Below are 23,112 nucleotides of genomic sequence, written 5' to 3' on the forward strand. Positions count from 1 at the left end.
GAGTTATTTTCAACATGAAGAATTTCTTGTATCTAATGTAAACATGCAATCTGTAGTATTGTATCTTGTACCTTGCATTTGAAATATCAATTTCTGTTTGAAGCTTGAAGACTTTGTAAAAACTCACCCCGACCTTGGAACTGGTGATAGAGCCTTCAGTGAGGCCATTGAAAACACGAAAGCCAACAAAGCATGGATGGAGAGGAATTACGATACCATCAAAAAGTGGCTGGAACAGGTGACCTCCTCCTCGGGCGAAAAAACACTCACAGACGTCCGCTTACCTCGATCCAACATCCCCACCCTGTACGAGATTGAATTAACTCCGGATATATACTCCGCTGATCCCACTAAATTCAAGTTCAGAGGTCACATCAAAATCAGCATTGACTGCATGCACCCCACTAGCAATATCACTATGCACAAGAACAAACTGACCGTTTCTAACATTGCGGTGACCAATCAGAATCCTAATTTAGTTTCTCCGAGGTTCATCAGACAGGCGGAGGACAAGGATCGGTATTTTCTGATCATTCACTTGGACGGAGCGCTACAGAAAGGACAGAAGTACTTTGTGGAAATGGATTTTGTTGGAGATCTGACCGATGATCTTAAGGGGCTCTATCTCAGTTCCTATAAACGCGGAGATGATACAGTGTAAGATTGATATCAGCTAGTGGATAGGATTGCTTTTAACTGAGTTTTTTTCCTGAGCCAAAGGCTCAAGGAGCTAATGCTATGGCCTTTGTGCATAAACTTTTTGGAATATGGGCCATATCTCAAGAACCCCTTGGTCAATTTTTTGTTCAATTTGTCATAGAGTATCCTTGGCCAAAGGGCTTTCATTTATACTAAAAATTGGGATGTAACCCATTTTACCAATATAAAGTAATATTATTTTTGCATTGAAAAACCCTCCTGATTTTTCAACATTTAAAATTATGTGATATTGTCTCCAAATAGTTATAATTGATTGTAATTTATGTATTCCATTAGCATGATATGCCAACACATACTAATTTGTATGAGCAGCTAATTAGAATGAAGAATCATTGATCTATTTATAGATATATGGCGACTACACAGATGGAACCCACTGACGCAAGAAAATCTTTCCCTTGTTTTGATGAACCAGATATGAAAGCTCGGTTCAAACTGACTCTGGTGCGAAAACCAGACAAAATCTCGCTGTCAAACATGCCAATTATACAGCAAGTTAACAGGTAAGTCATTTAAATAGGATTACTGATAAGGTTATGAGAAAGCTCTTATTGTAACTGACTGTTTGAAAGAAATATTTTAGAATTGGGCATTGTGCATTTTGTGATACTGTATATGAACTATAGTTATCCACAGTTTTTATTTGTGATTAGTCAGTTTGAAATCTATCATCAGTGACTAATTTTTCGACTGAGGAATTATTCAACATATAAATACATAATAAAATAAATAATTTGCAGCAAGAAATATTTGCGAGTAGAAGCTTTTGAAACTTGCAGAAATTTCTCGCTTGAAAAAAAAACTTTGGTTCACAGTATACTCTGTATAGTAGTGGATGAGAAAGTGTTGTTTATGTTTGCAAAGTGATTTTTTCTTTGTATAATTCATTTTCCATGTCTTTTATTATTTAAGTCAGTAAAAAATAAAAAATCTTTAGATTTATGGTAAAATAACTAGTAAACGGAATAAAAATTCAAAATTTATAGCGACAGATCCATGCTGAGAGTGGAATATTGTCCACAGTGAAGAGTATAGCGTTTTGCAAGCACAATTTCTAACTTTGAGTTTTACATTTATTCTACTAAAACTTTTAAAGTCTATGTTTTTGATTTTTTTTTTTTTGCAGACCTAATGGTTATGTGGCTGATATATATCAGGTGTCAGAAAAAATGTCCACATACCTCGTTTGTATCATCATCTGTGACTTCATCCCCAGAAGAGGACAAACGAAGAATAACATTACTGTGAGATTATTTAATTTACTTATTTTTATAGCTAACATATAATCCAAGCAAAGCTATTTCGGTCATCATTTCAAAACAATGCAATGGACATAGATGAAGTATTAATCTTATGGCAATTTAGTGACAGGCACAATTGGCCTCTGGTTACATGTAATGAAACAGATTTTTTAGTCAAAGTTCAGAATTTTCTCCAAGATGCATTTTGATAATAATTCAAAACTCAAGATCTGTGTTTAACAGCAAAATTTTGATATGATAGAAAACATTGAGCCTTTCATATTTGCCAAAGCAATTGAGCTCTTCTGTGTTCTGATTAAAGTTTGTGTGTCTGACTTTTGGAACTTAAATCTTTTGTTTTAGTACTCTGCATGGTCAACAAAGGAGGCTTACAATCAGACAGAGCTAGCATTAGATGTAGGCATGTCAACCATCACATACTACGAGGAGTTCTTTGGCATTCCCTTTCCTCTCCCAAAACAAGGTACTGATGAGTAGAATGACTCTCTATGTTGATAAATGATGTTCCTTAATACATTCATTTTAAGGGAGAGAAACAATGTGAACAGGTTAAACAGGTTAAAATTAGGTTGGAGAGAGAGAGAGAGAGATTATATGTAAAGAGAGAGAGAGAGACTCCACCAAATTTTCACCATTTCTTAATTATCTCTCAGAAAAGGGCATGACCCTTCATTTGAACCAAGTTTGAATAGTTACCCTTTACCCAAGGATGCTTTTTGGGAAGTTTGATGTGGAATTTGCAGAAATCAAGAGAGAGAGAAGGGGAGGGGGGTGATGGAGAAAATGGTAAACAGAGTCTTCAAGTATAATTGTACAAGAAGGTGTTGCTCAGTCAACTGATGCTTAATTGTGACAATGGTTTCTTGTTACAGATATGATTGCTATCCCAGACTTCTCTGCTGGAGCCATGGAGAACTGGGGCTTAATTACGTACAGAGAGACTGCCATGTTGTATCAGCCTGGAGTGTCCTCCGAAACTAACAAACAGAGAGTGGTTACAGTGATAACCCATGAACTGGGTCACCAGGTAAATGTACTGAAGTTGCAGGTATATTTACTGAGGTTACAGGTAAATTTACTGCAGTTACAGTTTAATCTAGTGAAGTTGAATTTCAATGTACTGAAGTTATACATGTAGATAGATGAACTGAAGTTACAGGTAAATTTAATGAAATTACAGTTTAATGTACTGAAGTTAAGGTAAATGTACTGAAGTTACAGGTAAATGTACTGACATTACAGTTTAATGTACTGAAGTTACAATTAAATATACTAAAGTTGCATGTAAATGTACTCAAGTTATAGGTTAATTTACTTAAATTGCTTTGCAAGCTGCATCACCATGATGATCTATTTTTGTATTCTTGAGATTTCAATGTCTTTCATATTTTTTCCAAAGATAAAGATTATTTTATATTTTTGTATTTAACCCTCAATTTTCCATTGGAATAAAAGGAATGAGATGAAAATCTACTTTAATAATTGTATTAAATTGAAAGTGAATGTCTTTGCATTTTTGTGTTCATTGAACATTTTGTAAATCGGAATTTATATGCATTTTCATTTAACACTAGAAATTGACTGATTTTTTGTTGAATTCACATAAAACAATGAACATTTAGTCACCGTGATGAAAGTTTTGTCTGGCAACTGTATTTCAATCTTTTTATTTCTCTAGTGGTTTGGAGACCTTGTTACTATGTCATGGTGGGATGATCTCTGGCTCAATGAAGGATTTGCCACCTTTGTGGAATACCTCGGAGCTGATCATAAATATCCAGAGTGGAAAATGGTAATATTTTTATTTTTTTTTTTTACCCAAACTTGTGAGATTTTCGTTTAATTTTAGGAAAAGGTTGAAAGGGGTATAAATTAAGTTCCTGAAAATAAACCTAAACTCATTTTGCTCAAGTAAGATATTCCTATTTAATATTTGTAACAAGTTACATTTTGTATTTTAATTTGAGCAATCTCAGCATGCATTACTTTCAGTTTGAATGCTTTACCGTTTACTTTAAGTTTGGAAATCTTACACACTGTTACTTTCAGTTTGAGCAGTTTACAGTGTCAGAGGTTCAGGCAGCTTTTAGTTTTGATGGCCTGGTCTCCTCCCACCCGATCTACGCCCCGGTCTACAACCCAGCCCAAATCAATGAGATATTTGACACAATTTCTTATTCCAAGGTATTTTTATGCCCCGCCATGAGTATGGCCGGGGCATATAGTGTTTGTCATGTCCGTCTTCCGTCCTTCCGTCCTTCTGTCCTTCGGTCCTTCCGTCTGTCCTTCCGTCACACTTTGCGTTTAGCTCTGTTCAAAGCTCAGTTTCAAAGAAACTATCCAAGATATTTTTATCAAACTTCATATGCTGATAGATATTGATGAGGGCTATGCAACTGCATCAACATTTTTTGACCTTGACCTTTCCTTTGACCTTGACCTCACTTTTCTTAAATTAGTGTTTAGCTCAGTTTTAAAGATACCATTCAAGACAGTGTAATCAAACTTCATATGTTGATACATACTGATGTAAGCTATTCAATTGCATCAACATTTTTTTATACCCCCCGCAAACGAAGTTTAGGGGGGGTATATTGGAATCAGCATGTCCGTCTGTCCGTCTGTCTGTAGACGAGATTTTGTCCTGACCATTTCTTGGAAACTGTTGGAAGGATTTGTCTGAAAATTTGTACGCTTATTATTCGCCATATGAAGGTGTGCACCTGGTATTTTCATTATGATTGGATAATTTTTCTGCATTTTACAGGTGTTTTTTCATTTTTATTATGTGGTTTTGTCTGGATCTGTTCCCAGAAACTATTGCATAGATTTGTATGAAAATTTGTACACTTATTATTTACCATATGAAGATGTGCACCTGGTATTTTCAACATTATTTGATAATTTTTCTGCATTTTACAGGTGTTTTTTTTTTTATTTTTATTGACTTAGTCATTTTGGGTTCATGTCTAAGGTTTGAGACATAGAACCTAGAACATCTGTACAAAAATGTGAACTACAGCTTTAAACTACTCATTAGAACTAAAAAAAAAAACCCCACAAAGTATTAAAAACAGTTTTTACATTACACAGCAGATAGTGTAAATCCATTTGTCCCTTGAGAGTAATGAGTGGACATGCATCCAGTTAAAGATTAATTAATGAGTTCAGTGTGGGAAGCTGTTAGGGCATCTCTGATCAGGCAGGTCTTATCTATATCTCTGGGGAGTTGGGCAGAAAGAAATAAAGATCTCTGTTGTCTAAGTCTCTTAATTGTTATTTATGTCTGTCAAAATACATAGTTACTAAAACCAGCCTTTTATTTTTAAAATGAGTTTGATATAAAGGTATTAAAATCAATTTGATTTTGTATAATTAATTATAATATTTTTTTTTTTCAACAATCAATTTGCAGAGTGTCATGTCTCACAAAGATGACAGATAGTTGCAAACTATTTTTTCAATGTAATAAAAAACACTGTAATTATTAGTGTTGATGTTTTATTAGGCTGCACCTTAGTTTCATTCATTAAAATAAAGTGCCCCACCACAGCATTATACGCCCATCAAATATTGTTAAATTATCATAAACAGTTTAGATTCAATTGGTCAAATGACATCTTAGTGAGACAAGGCAGTCTGCAATTTGTTGTAAAGATATAAAAATTCAAATTAAAAATGTACAATAAATAATTAGTTTAAATTATATTATACAATATCATATAAGTTTTAATTATTATAAACAATATCAAATTAGTTTTAATTACATCAAATTTATCTTGAAAGTAAGACTAGCCAACAAGAACAATTCAATACAACACAAGCAATTAATTAAGAGGCTGATTCCTTTTGCCCATTTCCCAAGAGATATAGATAACACCTGCTTGATCAGAGATGCTCTACCAGTTATCACCTCACACTAAACTCATTAATTTATCTCTAATTTGACATGCAATTTTCTGCTATCAAAATTTTCCTTGACCAGTGCCTGATCATTACACCCATGGGAGAGGTGGAATTTTTCTTGTTACAGATTGCTGTAAAGAACATAATGAAAAAAATAAGACTAGTATTTTCTTGATTTAACACTTTTTTAATAAAGATACTGCAATACTCTGACATCTTTTGGGATTGTGTAATTTAAAAGTTAAAAGACATAGTTTTTTTGATTCTAAGTCTAATGGTTTTCTAGTTATGATTTTTCCATATTTAGCCATAGCGTCTTTATTAAAGGTTAGAGCGACCTGGTTTTAATGTGCGACACACCTTCTACCCTAGATGTATCAGCTGACAAAGTTTGATAATTCTATGCCTAATAGTATTACAGTTATGAGCCGGACATGAAAAAGCTAACAGACGGACGGAGGGACATGAACGCTATAACATAATACGTCCCGTCTTAAGACGGACATATAAAAAATATAATGAGTAATTAAATTTTCACTGTAAATGTTTAAGGAAATTGTGAACACCTCTCACATCTAGAAAACATTAGTGATTTGGTACTTTCTCTGAAAAACCCAGCGGGGGCGTATTTGTCCCTATTGGACAGTTCTAGTTGACCTTGACCTTTATTTTGACCTTGCCCTCACTTTTCTTAAATTAATGTTTAGCTCTGTTTTAATGAAACTGTTCAAGATATTTTTAACAAACTTCATATGCTGATACATACTGATGAGAGCTATTCAACTGCATCAATATTTTTTACCTTGACCTTTCCTTTGACCTTGACCTCACTTTTCTTAAATAAGTTTTTATCTCAGTTTTAAAGATACCATTCAAGATAGTGTTATCAAACTTCATATGCTGATACATACTGATGAGAGCTATTCAACTGCATCAACATTTTTTGACCTTGACCTTTCCTTTGACCTTGACCTCACTTTTCTTAAATTAGTGTCAAACTTCATATGCTGATACATACTGATGAGAGCTATTCAACTATTATAAATACCGGAAGTATACGTTGATAATATCATTGCACGTTTTCATTCGTATTTTACAGGTAATTCACTTGATTTCAACAACAATGATCATATTTTGAATAAATAAAACGATCTCTTTAAGTTTCAATATTTATTTGTTCTCATTTAAAACCTGATTAGCAATCGTCGGTGTGGTTACCCCCCGGGCTTGATCGGGTCCTGTACCAGATTCCTCGTATTAAATCGGTATTTAATTCTTGAGATAGGATTTCTTGTGCAATGTTTGTCATACTGGGATTATGTACAATCTAATAAAACTTCATAATCTATGGAAAATTATTGACACGCCTCTTAAATTATTTTCTAAAAAATTTCGTCTCGCTGTCAAGTCAAAATAAGTTGTGAAGCAATTCGTTAAAAATTACCAATTAATTATTTATATCAACACTCGGATGCTCACAGGTATAGTGTCATCTATGTAAACACCCAATTAACACCTCCATGCCAGCCCCAGGCGTTCACTGTTATCCAGGTAAGTCCAAGCTGCATTAATTTTACGCTTGATTGGCGTGTACATATGTACACACGCGCAATCAAAACTTCGAGAGATAGAGAGTAAAAAACAATGAAATGTGTGTAACGGGACCCAGGTCTTGGTTCGAGAGATAGAGAACTTCGAGAGATTGGAAGTTCGAGAGATCGGAAGTAAATTTGCTTAGTTATATAGAGGGGAAAAACGGGACCGGAGGTTCACTTCGAGAGATCGAGAACTTCGAGATATCGGAGTTCGAGTCATCGAGAGTCACCTGTAACTACTGCACTTCTACTTTATTTTTAGAAAAAAGTTTCAATTTTGAAGCAACAAAAGTACATTTTGACACAGTTTTATTTCGTTTTTGTGTTAAAGCAAATGGTAAAATGTTTTATGAATAAATGTACTAAGAGTAATTATGTTCATTGATTTGCTGCAGGAATGAGAAATTAATGTGATGAAATGTTTGTTATATATAAATGTTTTTCGCTGATTTTGTCACCCTCCGAGATTAAATATATTATGATGTTACAGGGTGGTTCCATAATTAGGATGATGCAGTGGTTCCTTGGAGAGGAAACATTCAAGAAGGGCCTGACAGTAAATGCTCATTAATAAATTCATTAATTAATTTATCTGTGCATCTTTCAGTGTTATATTTTGTAATATAACAGACCTGTTTACTCTTATGATTTCGCCGTATTTTGTACGGATTTTGAGTCCAAAATACGTCTCACGTTTTCCTACTATGAAAATATGGAAATTCATTCGTTTGGATTTTAGCACTTAGAATTCGTTATGATCTGTCCCAGTTTGACGTTTTTTAATCGCAAAAAAGAGAGATTTCAATGAATTCAGTGATGTCGGGTTGCCAAAAGCCAGTGATTTAAAAATGACAGAAACCCCTTGAAAGAAAGCAAGGTATAATGTTTTTATTTGTTATTAAACCATGTTTTGGTAGTCAGAAATGTGCCTGTTCTCTAGTTATATATGTAAAATTGATTGAAAATGAAATCTTACAGGCAAATGTCAAATCTCACTGACAAATCTAATAAAAAATACTGAGAGACAACAATCGGGGTAAACAGGTCTGATATAATAAATGCAGTATTACATGTATTTAAAAGAGTTTGATCAGAAATTAAGATATTCTGAGGATTAATTTTCAGTTTATATTCATTTGATAATTTCTTTTTCTATTCTCAGCTGTACCTTAATAAAAAGAAGTATGGAAATGCTGCCCATAATGATCTATGGAATGCCATGTCAGAGGTAATCTATACATGACCTTTTGAATTTGATTACAGAAATAACTGCTAAGAAATGCAATGTTATTTGTTTAAGTTCTGTAAGGAAGTAATTGCTATCATACTGTTTACTTAATTATCTTGTAACCTTCTGTTTTTATGATTTGTCATTTTAATTTGGTCACAGCAAGCCCAGCTGGAAGGAAGAGCCACCAATGTCAAAAAGATCATGGACACTTGGACTTTACAGATGAATTATCCTGTTGTCATGGTAACTGTTGTCAATGGCAAGGTCAAAGTTCAGCAGAAGCGTTTTCTTCAAAATCCGACCGCCAAGGATCCCCGGAAATACACTTCTCCATTTGGGTACGTAGTTTCAGTTATCCACTAAGTGTAATTTATTTTTGTATGTTTTCATGATACAACATTATATTAGGATACTTTATACAAGGTTTTTTTTCCACCTCATCTTATTTTTCGCCCTTTCACACTAGCAAACACTTTAGCCCCATTTTAAATTTGCTCAGACACAGTTGTATTTAAGAAACACTGCTGCCTTCTTTGAATTCACCCCATTTTAAATTTGCCCACTTGTGACGGGTAATTGGGCAAAAATTTCATCGTATACATTATGCATTAAAATACTGTTTAAACTTGGTATCTGAAACTTGATGGGCCAAGAAAACTCTGTGAGATATTCGAGCATTCTGAGATATGGAGGTTAAAATGTGTTTGAGACTTCCAGCTCACTTCAACAGATCCATGGTATTTGAGATGTTGATGTTCAATTGTATTTTGCAATATGGCTTATACATAGATGTTTTTTTTTCAAAATGATAGGTACCTGTGGGAAGTTCCTTTTACCTACACAACAAAGTCCCAGGCAAACTTCAACCAGAACTGGAGGAATGCTTCCTGGTTTAATACACCAATGCGAGGTAGAATCTTGTTTAACATTACACCTTTAAATGGAATCTGGCTATATTAATTTTGTGCAGATAAACAACCTTATGAAAGTTTCAAAAGGTGGCAAAAAATGTTAAAGCATACTAGAAAAATATTGCTATCTTAATGTCAGGTGAAACATTCTCTAAACTAAGGGTTTGTTAAACTTCATAAATTAGCCTGTCGTAATTGATATGATAGTATTATTAAATATCCTTTGTTTTGACAGAGTTTTCAGCACAGACTGCTATAAATAGTAACGATTGGATTTTGGGTAATGTTCAGCAGTATGGCTACTATAGAGTTAACTACGACAGAGAAAACTGGCTCAGGCTCGTACAACAGCTCAAGACGGATCATCAGGTAAACTTATATAAAGACTCATACCATTATGGTTGTATTTGTCAGTCTTTAAAATTGGATTAAAATATAAGAAACCTATATTGAATTTTTTCTTACTAAAAATCAAAACATGACTTATATGCTTGCTGATTTGAGATGGGTGATTATAAGATTTAGAGAGTTTTCAGTGGGATATTTAGAAGTGCAGTTTCCTTAAAAAAAAACATAGAAGCATAAGCAGAGTTTGTCTTATATTGTAGAGCATTCATGTGATTAACAGAGGACAGTTAATAAATGATGTCTGGGCACTTGCAAAGTAAGTTCTTCTTGTAGCACATAGACTAATTGTCCTATGAGAGTTTTATATTCAGACTGCTTGTTTTGCAACAAATTGTAAAGGTTTCTTAAAATGGCCCTTTATGTATATGAAAACGAAAAAAAAGTTGTATGACACTTTCTCCCGAAATTTTGCACCAACATAAGTAGAATTACATGTTATGTGAAATAACTAATTGTCATGGGTGGTTTAATTTTTGTTGTTTTTGTGGTATGAAGAAACCCAAGAATTTATACCCCTAAGACAGGTTAAAATCCCATTCTGCAGTATTGATATTTCTCCTTTATCCACAAAATCAAATCCCCTTGAACCAGTCGTTTTTTTCTCAAACCACATGAGTTTGACCCCACAGAAATAAATGATTTTACAGTTTATACATTTTATACCTGCAATGTATGTAAGAAAGATCACACACATGACATGAGTATTTACTTTTGTTTAGATCTGGAGACACAGACATGGATATTGCTCTGAAGATGGTGGAGTATCTGGGTTCTGAGATGGATTATGTCCCCTGGTATGCAGCACGTAAAGAGTTGTCTTATGTACAGAAGATGTTGACCAGGAGTAATCTGTACGGGAAATTCAAGGTAATCTATGTCTGGAATGTAGCCCCTCCCCCCCCCCTCCCCAAGCTACCCTTAATTAATGTAAACATAGTTTTTTTCCACGGGGTCATAATTCCATGGAATCATAACTTTTGTTCAATCTGCGGGGATTGTCTTTACATGTTCTTAATACATTTTAAGTACGCTGTGACAAATTTGTGTGGGAAAATTATGACCACTTACGTAGCGTAAATTAATCCCATGTGGAAAAAAGTACATCTAACATGTCTAAAGTATCTGGTTAATTTTACTTGTTAATTTTCAATTTCTTTTAAATAAATGAAGTTGAGGAAATATTATCTATGAAGTATATGTTAGCTGCAAATGTTAACTGAAGTATGCTTTACTGAATCACTGATCGGAAATGTGTGTGGACACTGCAGAATAAGAACAGACTTAATATTAGGTTACGTTAGTGTTAGTTTTATGTACTGATGATTAAGATTTGTCATTGTAGAGCTTCATGCAGAAACTAATAAAATCTCCTTACGATAAACTTGGAATGGACAACTCGGGATCTGGGCATCTTGAAATGTAAGTCAAGTCCTATTCTTTGAAAATAAAAAAAATAATCCCCCATTTTTGTCAACATACATGTAAAAGTAATCTCTTCTTGTAGTTACACAAGGTCACTATTGGTGAAGGAGGCCTGTTCGTATGGGATAGACAGCTGTAAATCAGGTTCTCTTAGAATGTTCCAACAGTGGATGGATGACCCCATTAACAAGAGGTACCGTTTGTAAGGCACATTTATCCAAATAGAAACTGTGCTGCCAGTAAATCCATGTATAATTTTACATGCATGTCAATCATTTAAGAGTCCATATACTGCTAGAAATAATTTCAACAGCACATTGTCTTATTATGCCCCCCTTTGAAGAAGGGAGGGCATATTGCTTTGCTGCTGTCTGTTGGTCTGTTTGTATGTGGGTCCACCAACAGTTTCCATTCATTTTCTTCGCAGACGTTGCACATACTGAAAAGAAATTTAGTATACAGAAGAATATCATAAGAATATCTAGGTCAAGTTTTGTTTTGGATACAATTTGAGCAATTTTCGACAGAGATATGCCCCTTGGACTTTGAAAAATTCCAGTTATTTGCAGTTTCCATTCATTTTCTTCGCAGAGGTTGCGCATACTGAAATGAAGTTTTGTTTTGGGTACAATCAAGCAATTTTTTACAGAGTAATATGCCCCTTGGACTTAGAGAAAAATTCCAATTATTTGGGAGGGGGGGGGGGGGGCACAAGTGTTTCACAAACATTTCTTGTTTTATGTAGATTTTGTGCAGAGGCTACTTAATATTTGACACTATGAACAAAATTATTTACAGTAGAAGGATAAAACTTGGTTGATTTGTCATATAGAAAGGTTTTGTCAGCATTTAATTTTATTGTTTTGAAACTAACCCTATTGAATATATAGTCATATATAAAATTTTTGCAGGATTTAATTTCATTGATAATCGTTTACAGTGAAATAAACGAAATTTAATCCCCAACAAATATTTCTGCTTTTACAGTATTTGAACTTTTATTTGAAAGTTAGTGAAGTTTATGGTTGAATTCATGCATGAAGACTTATACAAATTATTAAAACACTATTCACTAGAGTGGATCCTGACCTGAAGTCCACAGTTTACTGCACAGCGATCGAGGAGGGGGGAGAGGCAGAATGGAACTTTGCCTACCAGCAGTATCAGGACACTAACGTAGCAGCTGAGAGACGGACGCTAATGGGAGCACTGGCATGTACAAAACAGACCTGGATACTTAGCAAGTAAGAGAGAGAGAGAGGGGGGGAGAGCAAGTCAGAAAGAGAGATGAGGGAGGACACTTATCAAATAAGAGAAATGACAGGGGAATCTTAGCTAGAGAGAGAAAGAGAGAGCAATTCAGAAAGAGAGGTGAGAGAGGATGCTTAACAAGAGAGGGAGAGAGAGATAGCTAGAGAGAGAGGATGGAGAGAGAGAGCAAGTCAAGAGAGACGAGAGAGGATACTTAACAAGAGAGGGAAAGAGAGAGAGAGAGGGAATGAGGGGTTACTTAGCTATGAGCTATTTACTGAATGTCAAAAATATTCCTGGTCATCTACAACATCTCTAATTGAAGCAGTTATAAATATACTTAATAATAAAAAAAATATTGCTTTCCAGGTATTTGAGTATGTCTTTGAATTCCTCAGAAGTGCGCAGACAGGATGGAATATACGTTATCATTTACGTGTCACAGAATACGATAGGTCGGGACCTAGCATGGAACTTTGTCAAGGCTAATTTTGATCAGCTGTTAAGGATGTAAGTTTCTCTAATTAAAATGTAGTTAGGCTTTTTATTAGAGAAATGAAATTTAGATTCAGTAATGCAGAATCCATACAAGATTAATGATCAAGTCTGCTCAAATGTTTAAAATAATCCTTTAGGTTCAGATATATAATTATGTAGGAAATTATTGAAAAAGTAAAAAATTATCATGTTGACATCCATGTATTACAATTTTGCTCTTGGGAATGAAATTGTCATGCTAAGCTGGGTAGTACAGTGGACCTTCAGATATCCGGATGCCAGATATCCTGACGCTTCAGTTTCCGGACGATTTTTAATGGGAACAAAATTTTTTAATGTTATTTTGTCTCGTTTAACCGGAATTCCACGTTCGGATGGTCTTTCTTAACCACAAAATGAATTTTTACGTTATGTTTTGGTTCATTTATCCGGACGATAATTTTTAACTGGTCTGTCAAGTCCGCTCATATTTCTTGATTTGGGTGTTAATTGTTGTAAAAACACTGGTCTGGCTGTTTGTTTTAAAAGATGATCACCTGCGACTTGTTATCAATGGCTTGCGGCAAGGTTAATTGTAGGTCGATAGGTACGCACGAGACTCTCGCTTCTCTAACACGGTTTTGATACGTATTAATTAAGGAAAATAATTTCATAAGTCTAGGATGATTTTTTCATAGTTGGCAAATATATTTCTTTTATTGTTACATGTAGAATACAGTCGTAACATGGTTTTATGTATTTATAGACATGACATCGGGGTTTTTTATGCACAGAATTTTGTGTGCTAAACGCATTCTATGATTTGATGACATTTATAAAACCACTTTCAACATTACACAATTGTTAATACGATCTTGCTTTGGATGATTCCGATTAGCGTTTGTATACATATGCAGATTATGTCACATTTAGCATTGATGGGCGTTCATATTAAATAAGACTCTACCAACAGTACCGACATGGCTACTAGGAGAAGTTGATTCATTAGACACTGGGAAGAAGAAATAATTAATGTGACCGTGTAAACATGTTTTTTCCAATGACACTTGCTCTTTTTTATTTATTTAAACAAGTATTGAGTAGTGCTAACTTATATTACAGTATTTTAACAATAAAACATATTGATAAAAAGCAACATTCTTTACTATTGAAAATGGTATGAAAAGCCATATAACTAAAATCAGCGCAATTCAGGTATCCGGATGCTTCACATATCCAGACAAATTGTCTGGGAACCAAAGCGTCCGGATAAATGGGGCCCCACTGTAAATATTTTAGAGGTGGACATATTGTAGTTTTTGTAAATCATAGATATAGTAAATACCACCAAGACCTCGGACAAACATCAACATGTTTCTGGTATATAGTCACATATGAAAGTTTATCTTCAGCTGAGTTTGAAATTCTTATGTTTAACTTGACAAAATCTATGAAGAAAATAAGAAATCCAAGGAAATGATGTATGAATTAAAAAGGTTTTTCACTAAAAAAAAGATGTAATGCACATGTATTGTTCTATTTTAGGTATGGAGAGTCCTCTTTTGCTCTAAAAAATCTTCTAAATGGAATATTGGAAACTTTCAACACGGAACAAGACCTGCAGCAAGTGAGTAAATTAAATTCCGTATATTTTGTTTGTACAGCCTGTATACATGTATGTAATATTGAAATTGTAAAATTATTGCTATAATTACAATAACCTCCCTGCCCCCAGCTCCTCTTTCCAAAGATAATTGTCTATTGTTGAATGACCTTTTTTAAGACGAATACATGTAGTCATAACCACCCTGCCTTTGCAGAGAAAATTATTTATATTGGAATGATAAGCTGGTGATAAATACACTCTGTACATACATGTATATCTGAAAACTGAAAAGTTTACAAAAGTCTCTCTGATAACAATAGTCAGTATTTAGCAGAAGGCATTTGGATTGTATGCTTTCTGTTTTCAGCTGAGGGATTTCAAGCTTAAGTATCCAGATATGGGATCAGGGACTAGGGCCTTTGAACAGATCATGGAGAAAACCACTGCCAACATAGACTGGATGTCAAAATATTACCATGTCATAGAGAAATGGCTAGATGAGTCTGCTGTGTCAGGGGACACAACTCTCACAGATGTCAGGCTACCTCGATCAGTCCTCCCAGAGTTATACACCTTGGAGCTCTTTCCAGATATATACCAGCCGAGTCCCGAGAATTTCACCTTCTCTGGTACGGTCAGTATTGACGTCCGTGTTGTTGAAAACACCAACAATATCACACTGCATATCAACAAACTAACGATAACTGAAAACAGTGTGATAGTAATGAGCAAGCCCAATGGTGGTACGGTCAAAGTGAGTGGATTGAAAGAGGATAAGAAACGACAGTTCCTGATCATCTTCCTGGGTCAGTCTCTGCAGAGGGGGACTAAATATACAGTGTCCATGAGCTTCCAGGGTCCCCTTACTGATGATCTAGCGGGGCTGTACTACAGTACTTATAAAAGAGGGGGCAGTGATGTGTAAGTATATATATTTTGTAGTGATTGAAAGTTTTAGGTACAAATACAGTTGAATTTCGGTATCTCGAAAACTGATATCTCAAATATCATGGATATGTCAAAGTGATTTGGATGTGCCAGCCCCTTATTCTTTATGGATTTTACCCTGGATATCAACTCTCGGATATCTCAATTTTTTTTCTCGGTCCCATTGAGTTCGAGATAAGGAGGTTTGACTGTATATGTACTTATAAGGCCATGGCTACAGAAAATTCATGTACGAATATTTAATTGTAATAAACTTTATACTATTGTCATATAGTGTAGTTTACACAATCATTGTACTTTATTTGAATAATTCGCTCTAAATAAATGTTTTTTATTTGAGTTATTAATTAATTATTAGTTTAATTTAGCAGATCATAAAATCAACTTTTCTGATACTCTACAACTTAGCGTTATCAGAAGAGCTGTTCTTAAAAAAAAGATTGAATGTAGCTGATATCTTTTTGACTGCAGAAACATAATGAACTGGAAATTAAAAAAAAACGGGTTTATATAGCTTATGGTATATTCTTGGAGGACAGCCTCAGCAATATAAAATGGATGTAAATTCACACAGTTCATTCAGGACTAGAAATAATTATTTTTTTCACTGTTTACTTTTTTGTTACAGAACATGAATCAATGGCTTTGCCATTTTTCAGGTACATGGCCACAACTCAGATGGAACCTGTTGACGCAAGAAAATCCTTCCCTTGTTTTGACGAACCTGACATGAAGGCAAAGTTCAAGGTCACACTTGTAAGAAAGCACGATAAGATTTCTCTGTCTAATATGAGGATACAAAGAACGGAAAATAGGTAAATACTTCACTTCATTACTTCTTTGTTGTGAATTTTAAAGTTGGTAGGACATCTCACCAATTCTTTTCATATAGGTAGTACATGAATTTTATCAGATTGATATTTTTTGTGTTACAGACCCAATGGTTTGGTGGCAGACTTTTATGAAGAATCAGTCCCAATGTCTACCTATCTAGCCTGTTTTATTGTGTGCGACTTTAAAAACATCTCCAAGTCAACACCCAGTGGAATTTTGGTTGGTAACTTTTCCTGTAAAAGTGGAAACTTTGACGATGAGGAAACATTGAACGTTGACAAAATTGACGAATTTCTGATAATCGTCAAAGTTTCCACTCGTAAACTTTCACGTTCTTGTTCAAGAGCACTGTAAAATACAAGTAGATCGTAAAAAGTTTCCACTTGCTATTTTTTATAATATGCTGAAATCGTCAAACTCTTAACCCTTCAATGTAACCACTTTTACAGTAGTTAAAGGTTGAGATTCAGGAACTGTTACAATTCCAGACTTTCCTTGTTTATATACAGGGATGGGCCAATTTTAAACAGGCAAAGTGATTTGTAAGTGTGATGGAGCAAAAAAAACACAGGATGAAAGTAACCCTGTTTTGCTAACAAAGAATGCCATTATTTGTAAGTTCCTACAGAAGAGTGAATTCTTTTCTTTGCTGTTGTAGTATGGAGCCTGGTCCCGACCTGAAGCTATCCATCAAGCCGAGTTTGCTTTAGATGTTGGGGTGGATACCATTACATTCTATGAAGAGTACTTTAACATTTCCTTCCCACTGAAAAAACAAGGTAGGTCTGATTTTTTTCCAAAACCTTAGTGATACACCAGTTTATAATGGGCACAGTATTGTTAAACAGATTGAATAATTATGCAGAATTTATGCGACTTTGTTTGACAAAATTTTGTATATCTCCAAATTATGACAATGGCTGTAGCATGTAGACAGTTTAGAGTTTCATGGTTCAAGCCCCTGTCTAACCTCCACCTTTCCAATTACAGACATGATCGCTATTCCTGACTTCGCCGCTGGAGCCATGGAGAATTGGGGGTTGATTACATACAGAGAGACAGCCATGTTGTATGACCCAGTCATGTCCTCCGAGAGTAACAAACAAAGGGTCACCGTGGTTATCACCCACGAACTCGGACATCAGGTATGGGAGGTCTAGTAATCAGCTGAAAATGTGACATTTACCTTTGAGTTTTTTTGTTGAGGTTGGATGGCTTGGGGTTGAGGGTAAAAATCTTTAAAATTCTGAGTATTTCTTCATACAATATTTAAAAGTTGTTTTTACCTTTGTTATCAGAGTACATGTAATACTGTGCAAAATCTTGTCCTGTCTAGTCTCATTGAATTGATATGAGTCTTTGTTAACTTTTTGGTTAAAGAGTTACATGCAATCACTAGCTAGTTTTGGATAGTCTTGACAAATTCCATTATTACACTCTTTCAGTGGTTTGGAGATTTAGTCACTATGGGATGGTGGGATGATCTCTGGCTCAATGAAGGATTTGCCACCTTTGTGGAATACCTTGGAGCGGACCATAAATTCCCAGAATGGAAAATGGTAACTTGAGATTCTCTCATACTTATTGAGGTCCATAATGTATTTATCTGTTTAATAATATTTTTTTTTCAGTTTTATTTGCTTTAAAATGAAGATTGTACAAGTGTAAATTTCCTACGTTTTGTACTTGACTGGAAAGGTTATTCGGTAAAATGTACATAGGAATGAGGCATGACTCTTTGTTTTTCAGTTTGATCAGTTTGTGACAGAAGATCTCCAGGTGGCCTTTGACTATGATGGTCTGGTAACGTCACACCCGATCTATGTACCCGTCGCCAATCCCGATCAGATTAATGAAATATTTGACAAAATTTCCTACTCTAAGGTACGTATCGTGATGGAACAAACATATCAAGTGCCAGTTAAGAGAAAATATGGTTAAGAACTGCATTAGTTGACTTCAGATTAGTAATAGTAATTCAAAAAAGTTGCTAGATGTACTTCGTCGGACACCCATAGCTGATTACGCTTCGTTCCTCTATCACCGGGTGATGGAGAGAGGAACGAAGCGTAATCGGCCGTGGGTTTCCGACGATGCTAGATACAGTACATAATTAATGGTTAATAGATAATGATGTTGAAAAATGATCAAAGTGTAAAATGTCAGCGAGTTATTTATTCAATGGATCTTTGTGTTTTGCCTGCAAATTTGATAAAGCTTTAATTTAAAGCATTTGTATCTCCGATTATCAGGGTGGCAGTGTGATTCGTATGATGAGGTTTTTCTTAGGAGAGGAGACATTCAGAGCAGGATTAACGGTACTGGACTAATAATTCTAAGATCATTATAAGTTTGTAATTGTAACATTTAATATGTTTTATCAGAGTAGACCTATTAATTATCATGGACTTGTCATGTCATTTGGGTTTTTACTGTACCGAGAGTTCTTATTTTAGTAGGAACGTAAATAAGGTAAAATTTTTACATACAGTGTACTTCATATGCATAAATGATGGTATTGCAATACTGTAAATCAATTTTTATTCACAAGAACTATATTTTCGCGTAATTAGGTGAGACTGCCTGCTTGCGAAAATTTTATTTTGACTCGCGTATATCTTTAGTACTAAAAAATATATTGAACAGCATTCGGCATTTGTGAAAATTATGTTTCGCTTATAAATACCAAATGATCACCTCGCGAAAATAAGGTGTCGCGAAAATTTGGTGATCTACAGTAGTTAGGTATCACAGCATCACAGACAATTCATTGGAATGTCTTTTATAAGGATATTTATGTGTTTATTATCTACCTTGTTTTATCAGGATTATCTAAATAGCAGAAAATATGGCAACTCTTTCCATGATGATCTGTGGAACTCCATGACAAAGGTTAGAGTTCATGACAAAGGTTAGAGTTCAGTAACTGTATGTAAAAACAACTGCAACATTTTGAAGGAAGATATTTGATGATGTATCTTCTAAAATAAAAAAGCTTAAATTGCTTTTAGGTTTTTTTTTGTATCTATGCAAAAGCTTTTTTTTAGACAATCGTAAAGATTTCCCATTTGCTTTCAAAGGAAAAAATAAAATCCACTGTCATTAAATTTAAATTTAATAGGCATTATATTATTTTAAAAGTACTGTTTAAAATTTCTTACTATATTTTATCAGCTGGCAAATCAAAATGGTCACCAACTTGATGTGAAGGCTATCATGGATACCTGGACACTACAGATGAACTACCCAGTGGTCAAACTGTCCAGACAAGACAATGGCCACCTCCTTGTGACTCAGAAACGCTTCCTTGCAAACCCCATGGCAAAAGATCCCCTGAAATACAAATCAAAATTTGGGTTAGCGTCCCCTTTTTTATAAACATTGATGATTTTGGACATTTAAACCAGAATCATTATTCGAAAAATAAAAAAATGAAATGAATGAATATGTTAATAGAGTAACTTTAATATGGTTGCTATACAGTGATAATGAGTTGCTGATTTGCTTTAGATACAAATGGATGATTCCTTTCACATACACTACGGAGGCTGATAAGAAATTTAATCAATCTTACAATGACATTGTTTGGGTCAAAGATGCTACCAAAGGTATGTTTTTTGCCTGCACTATCTGTAAAAAAAAAAAGACTTCATAAGATCTTGATTTACACTCGTATGTTTGTCTTGATGTCCGTTTTTCTGTGTCCATAACTTTGGTAGCCAGAGTTTTGACTTTTGTTTTATAAATTTGACAAGAGATAATTGTTATTTTTTGTGAAGATCAGTAGCCAGAGTTTTGACTTTCATTTTATAAATTTGACAAGAGATAATTGTCATTTTTTGTGAAGATCAGTAGCCAGAGTTTTGACTTTTGTTTTATAAATTTGACAAGAGAGAATTGTCATTTTTTGTGAAGTTTAGGGTCAAGATTCAATGTCAGAGTAATATCAGATAAACGGTTCAAATCTGAACTAAAAAAGTTTTTTACCAACAGTAAAACAGGGTTACAGCGGACACACATTGAATTCATGCATACTGTGAAGTGAATTTCATTTCCCCATGGAAATTTATTGTCAGCTTAAGAGATATAGCAAATTACATTTATAATGAATCCAAATTTTTCTGCACTTTCAAATAAACATGTTCTATTGTGTGTACTTGTTTAATAGTGTAGCACATATTGTTTATTAGCCCCCTCTTTAAGAATATTTAAATCCTAGTATCTGAGCACTCTTTATTTACAAGCTAGAATTTTTTAAAAATATATATATTATCTGTGCTATCTGTACAAAGCTATTCAGATTGGGCAAGTTGTATCATTTACTTATTCTATTATGCAGTATTTTATTATGCATTATTCTCACATATTTTAAAATCAGTAGACATTGATCGTATGAAAATGTATTTTATTTTAAAGATATTTCAACGAACATCCCAGCAGCAGACTGGATTCTGGGAAATGTACAGGAGATTGGATATTACAGGATGAACTATGACCTCGACAATTGGAATAAATTGATTGGTCAACTGAAGGCAGATCATGAGGTACAAAAAATCAATATTCTAGGACACAACTTTCTGTATGAAAATCACTGCTATTCAGAGAAAGTTCCAAACATTCCTGTAGTATGAAGAATACATCCATTACTCGCTTGCTTGGAGTATCAGCATATTGGTCACTTTTACAAATGTTGAATCCCATTTTATTAAACTGTATATATTGCCCATGTTTTATAGCACTAAGTTGTAGGCAACAGAGATACTGCTGCATCACCTTATATTATGTTTTTTTATTTAATTAATTTTTTTTTTTCATTTATTATTATTTTGCAATAGGTAATTTATACAACTAACCGAGCTCAACTGATCAACGATGCTTGGGCCCTTGCAAAGTAAGTGTATGAAAATGTGCGTTGTATTAGAAAAGTTTTCAAAAAAAAAAGGCTTTTTGTTGTATTTTCCTTTAATTATACTTACCTGAATCTATATGGAGTTATTGTTATGTGCATAAACTTTGTACAAAGTATAAAAGTTAAAAATATTTTTTACTATTTCAATTTCATTTTAATTAACACAGGGCTGGAGAGCTGCCAATGGAAATAGCGCTTCAGACAATTGAGTACCTGGGTGCTGAAATGGATTATGTCCCCTGGACCGCAGCTGAAAAGGAGCTGTCATATGTCCGTAAAATGTTGGTTCGCACCTCCCTGTATGGGGAGTACAAGGTATGGTAGAAAATTCAGTCAAATGGGCCAAAAAGACTTAACGGAAAACAGTATTTGGGTGAAAATTTGACCTCAAAGTTTTCCAGCAAATGTTTGTGCAAACATAAACATCACTTGTATAAGGATATTGGAGTGAAATATATGACAGAGGTGTGCAATATTACTGATCATACTGATCAGGTATCAAGTACATGTATATTGCAGCGTGAGAATTTTCAATATTAAGTCATCTTTTATTTGCATTAGAGTATTTGCAATATTTACCATGTTTACTAGTGTGAGAGTTTATTTAGTGGAGCATTTTGTAAAGATGTTGATTTACTTTAGTTTTGCTTACATGTAAAGTATATGGAGATCGAGACAAAAGTTTTTGTTTTCCCAACAATAAAGAAGTATGTCAATTTGTTCAAACATTTTTACCCAGTTAAGACAGCTCGATCACTTGAATACAACTTGATCACAATCTTCTGAATTGCATAAATAATCAGAAATACACATATTACAATGCATAGTTTACATTTTCATGCAGTTTTCATTTTGAAATCTTGTAGAATTTCATGGCATCTCTATTGAAGAAACCATTTGGAAAACTTGGACTGGACAACTCTAATTCAAACCATCTAGAAATGTGAGTTTTTTTGTGCCAAAAAAGAGGATACATATTTTGTATTCACACTTTTTATGTACATTTACTCAATCCTTCAATTTTTATGACAAAATTCATTAATTCATGAATAGATATACAAATGTAGAACAAAAAGAAATGTGGTGCAAAGAAAATTATTTAAATTAATAGGTGGAATTTATAGGAAAATGAGAAAAAGTTAATACTGTAACAGTAAGCTACCGAAAAATGACTTAATTTCTTGGGATCAAAATGTTCTTGGTAAGAGGAAAAATTTTCATTCGTGGGGCTTTGATTTCATGATTGAAGTGTAAAGTCATTATATGCTGTAATTTTGTGGAGGATAGGAATTTGTGGGTCCCTTCATATAAACAACGAATATTAAACCCAACAAAAATAAATGATTTCATTGATAACAAAGAAGAAGATTTGTATTTTTAAGCCATTATATATCAGCTCACTGATGATTTACCTGTTGTTACAGCTATACACGATCAGATGTGGCAGACTTGGCCTGTACCTATGATGTCCCCGGATGTAGGGCACAGGTGAAGGGGATCTTTGACAAGTGGATGTCCAATCCAACTGTAAACCTGTAAGTATTCTAACGTTCCAATCCAACAGTAAACCTGTAAGTATTCTGACTGTCCAATCCAACAGTAAACTTGTAAGTATTCTGAGTGTCCAATCCA

General features: G+C 34.2%; 1 protein-coding gene across 1 annotated transcript in view; it reads left to right on the plus strand.

The window, feature by feature from the left end:
* The window catches only part of LOC133188533 (uncharacterized), an 80,845-nt gene that overhangs the window by 22,960 nt on the left and 34,773 nt on the right, over positions 1-23,112 (plus strand). Inside the window, exons 20-54 of the mRNA XM_061324004.1 lie at positions 104-657; positions 1,068-1,223; positions 1,847-1,964; positions 2,325-2,445; positions 2,855-3,009; positions 3,661-3,774; positions 4,032-4,166; positions 7,974-8,039; positions 8,646-8,711; positions 8,874-9,052; positions 9,527-9,624; positions 9,861-9,994; positions 10,234-10,289; positions 10,753-10,900; positions 11,376-11,452; positions 11,538-11,648; positions 12,532-12,699; positions 13,076-13,216; positions 14,729-14,810; positions 15,157-15,710; positions 16,397-16,552; positions 16,673-16,790; positions 17,230-17,350; positions 17,562-17,716; positions 18,017-18,130; positions 18,321-18,455; positions 18,824-18,889; positions 19,398-19,463; positions 19,746-19,927; positions 20,082-20,179; positions 20,988-21,115; positions 21,407-21,462; positions 21,648-21,795; positions 22,347-22,423; positions 22,905-23,015. Of these exons, the coding sequence (XP_061179988.1) occupies positions 104-657; positions 1,068-1,223; positions 1,847-1,964; positions 2,325-2,445; positions 2,855-3,009; positions 3,661-3,774; positions 4,032-4,166; positions 7,974-8,039; positions 8,646-8,711; positions 8,874-9,052; positions 9,527-9,624; positions 9,861-9,994; positions 10,234-10,289; positions 10,753-10,900; positions 11,376-11,452; positions 11,538-11,648; positions 12,532-12,699; positions 13,076-13,216; positions 14,729-14,810; positions 15,157-15,710; positions 16,397-16,552; positions 16,673-16,790; positions 17,230-17,350; positions 17,562-17,716; positions 18,017-18,130; positions 18,321-18,455; positions 18,824-18,889; positions 19,398-19,463; positions 19,746-19,927; positions 20,082-20,179; positions 20,988-21,115; positions 21,407-21,462; positions 21,648-21,795; positions 22,347-22,423; positions 22,905-23,015 (4,964 nt within the window). The remainder of the gene's footprint in view (positions 1-103; positions 658-1,067; positions 1,224-1,846; positions 1,965-2,324; positions 2,446-2,854; positions 3,010-3,660; positions 3,775-4,031; positions 4,167-7,973; positions 8,040-8,645; positions 8,712-8,873; positions 9,053-9,526; positions 9,625-9,860; positions 9,995-10,233; positions 10,290-10,752; positions 10,901-11,375; positions 11,453-11,537; positions 11,649-12,531; positions 12,700-13,075; positions 13,217-14,728; positions 14,811-15,156; positions 15,711-16,396; positions 16,553-16,672; positions 16,791-17,229; positions 17,351-17,561; positions 17,717-18,016; positions 18,131-18,320; positions 18,456-18,823; positions 18,890-19,397; positions 19,464-19,745; positions 19,928-20,081; positions 20,180-20,987; positions 21,116-21,406; positions 21,463-21,647; positions 21,796-22,346; positions 22,424-22,904; positions 23,016-23,112) is intronic.

This window comes from Saccostrea echinata, unplaced genomic scaffold, assembly GCF_033153115.1.
Source record: "Saccostrea echinata isolate AGI-Se365-2 ecotype Australia unplaced genomic scaffold, CSIRO_AGI_Sech_v1 ptg000016l, whole genome shotgun sequence".
In the NCBI taxonomy this organism is placed as follows: Eukaryota; Metazoa; Mollusca; class Bivalvia; order Ostreida; family Ostreidae; genus Saccostrea; species Saccostrea echinata.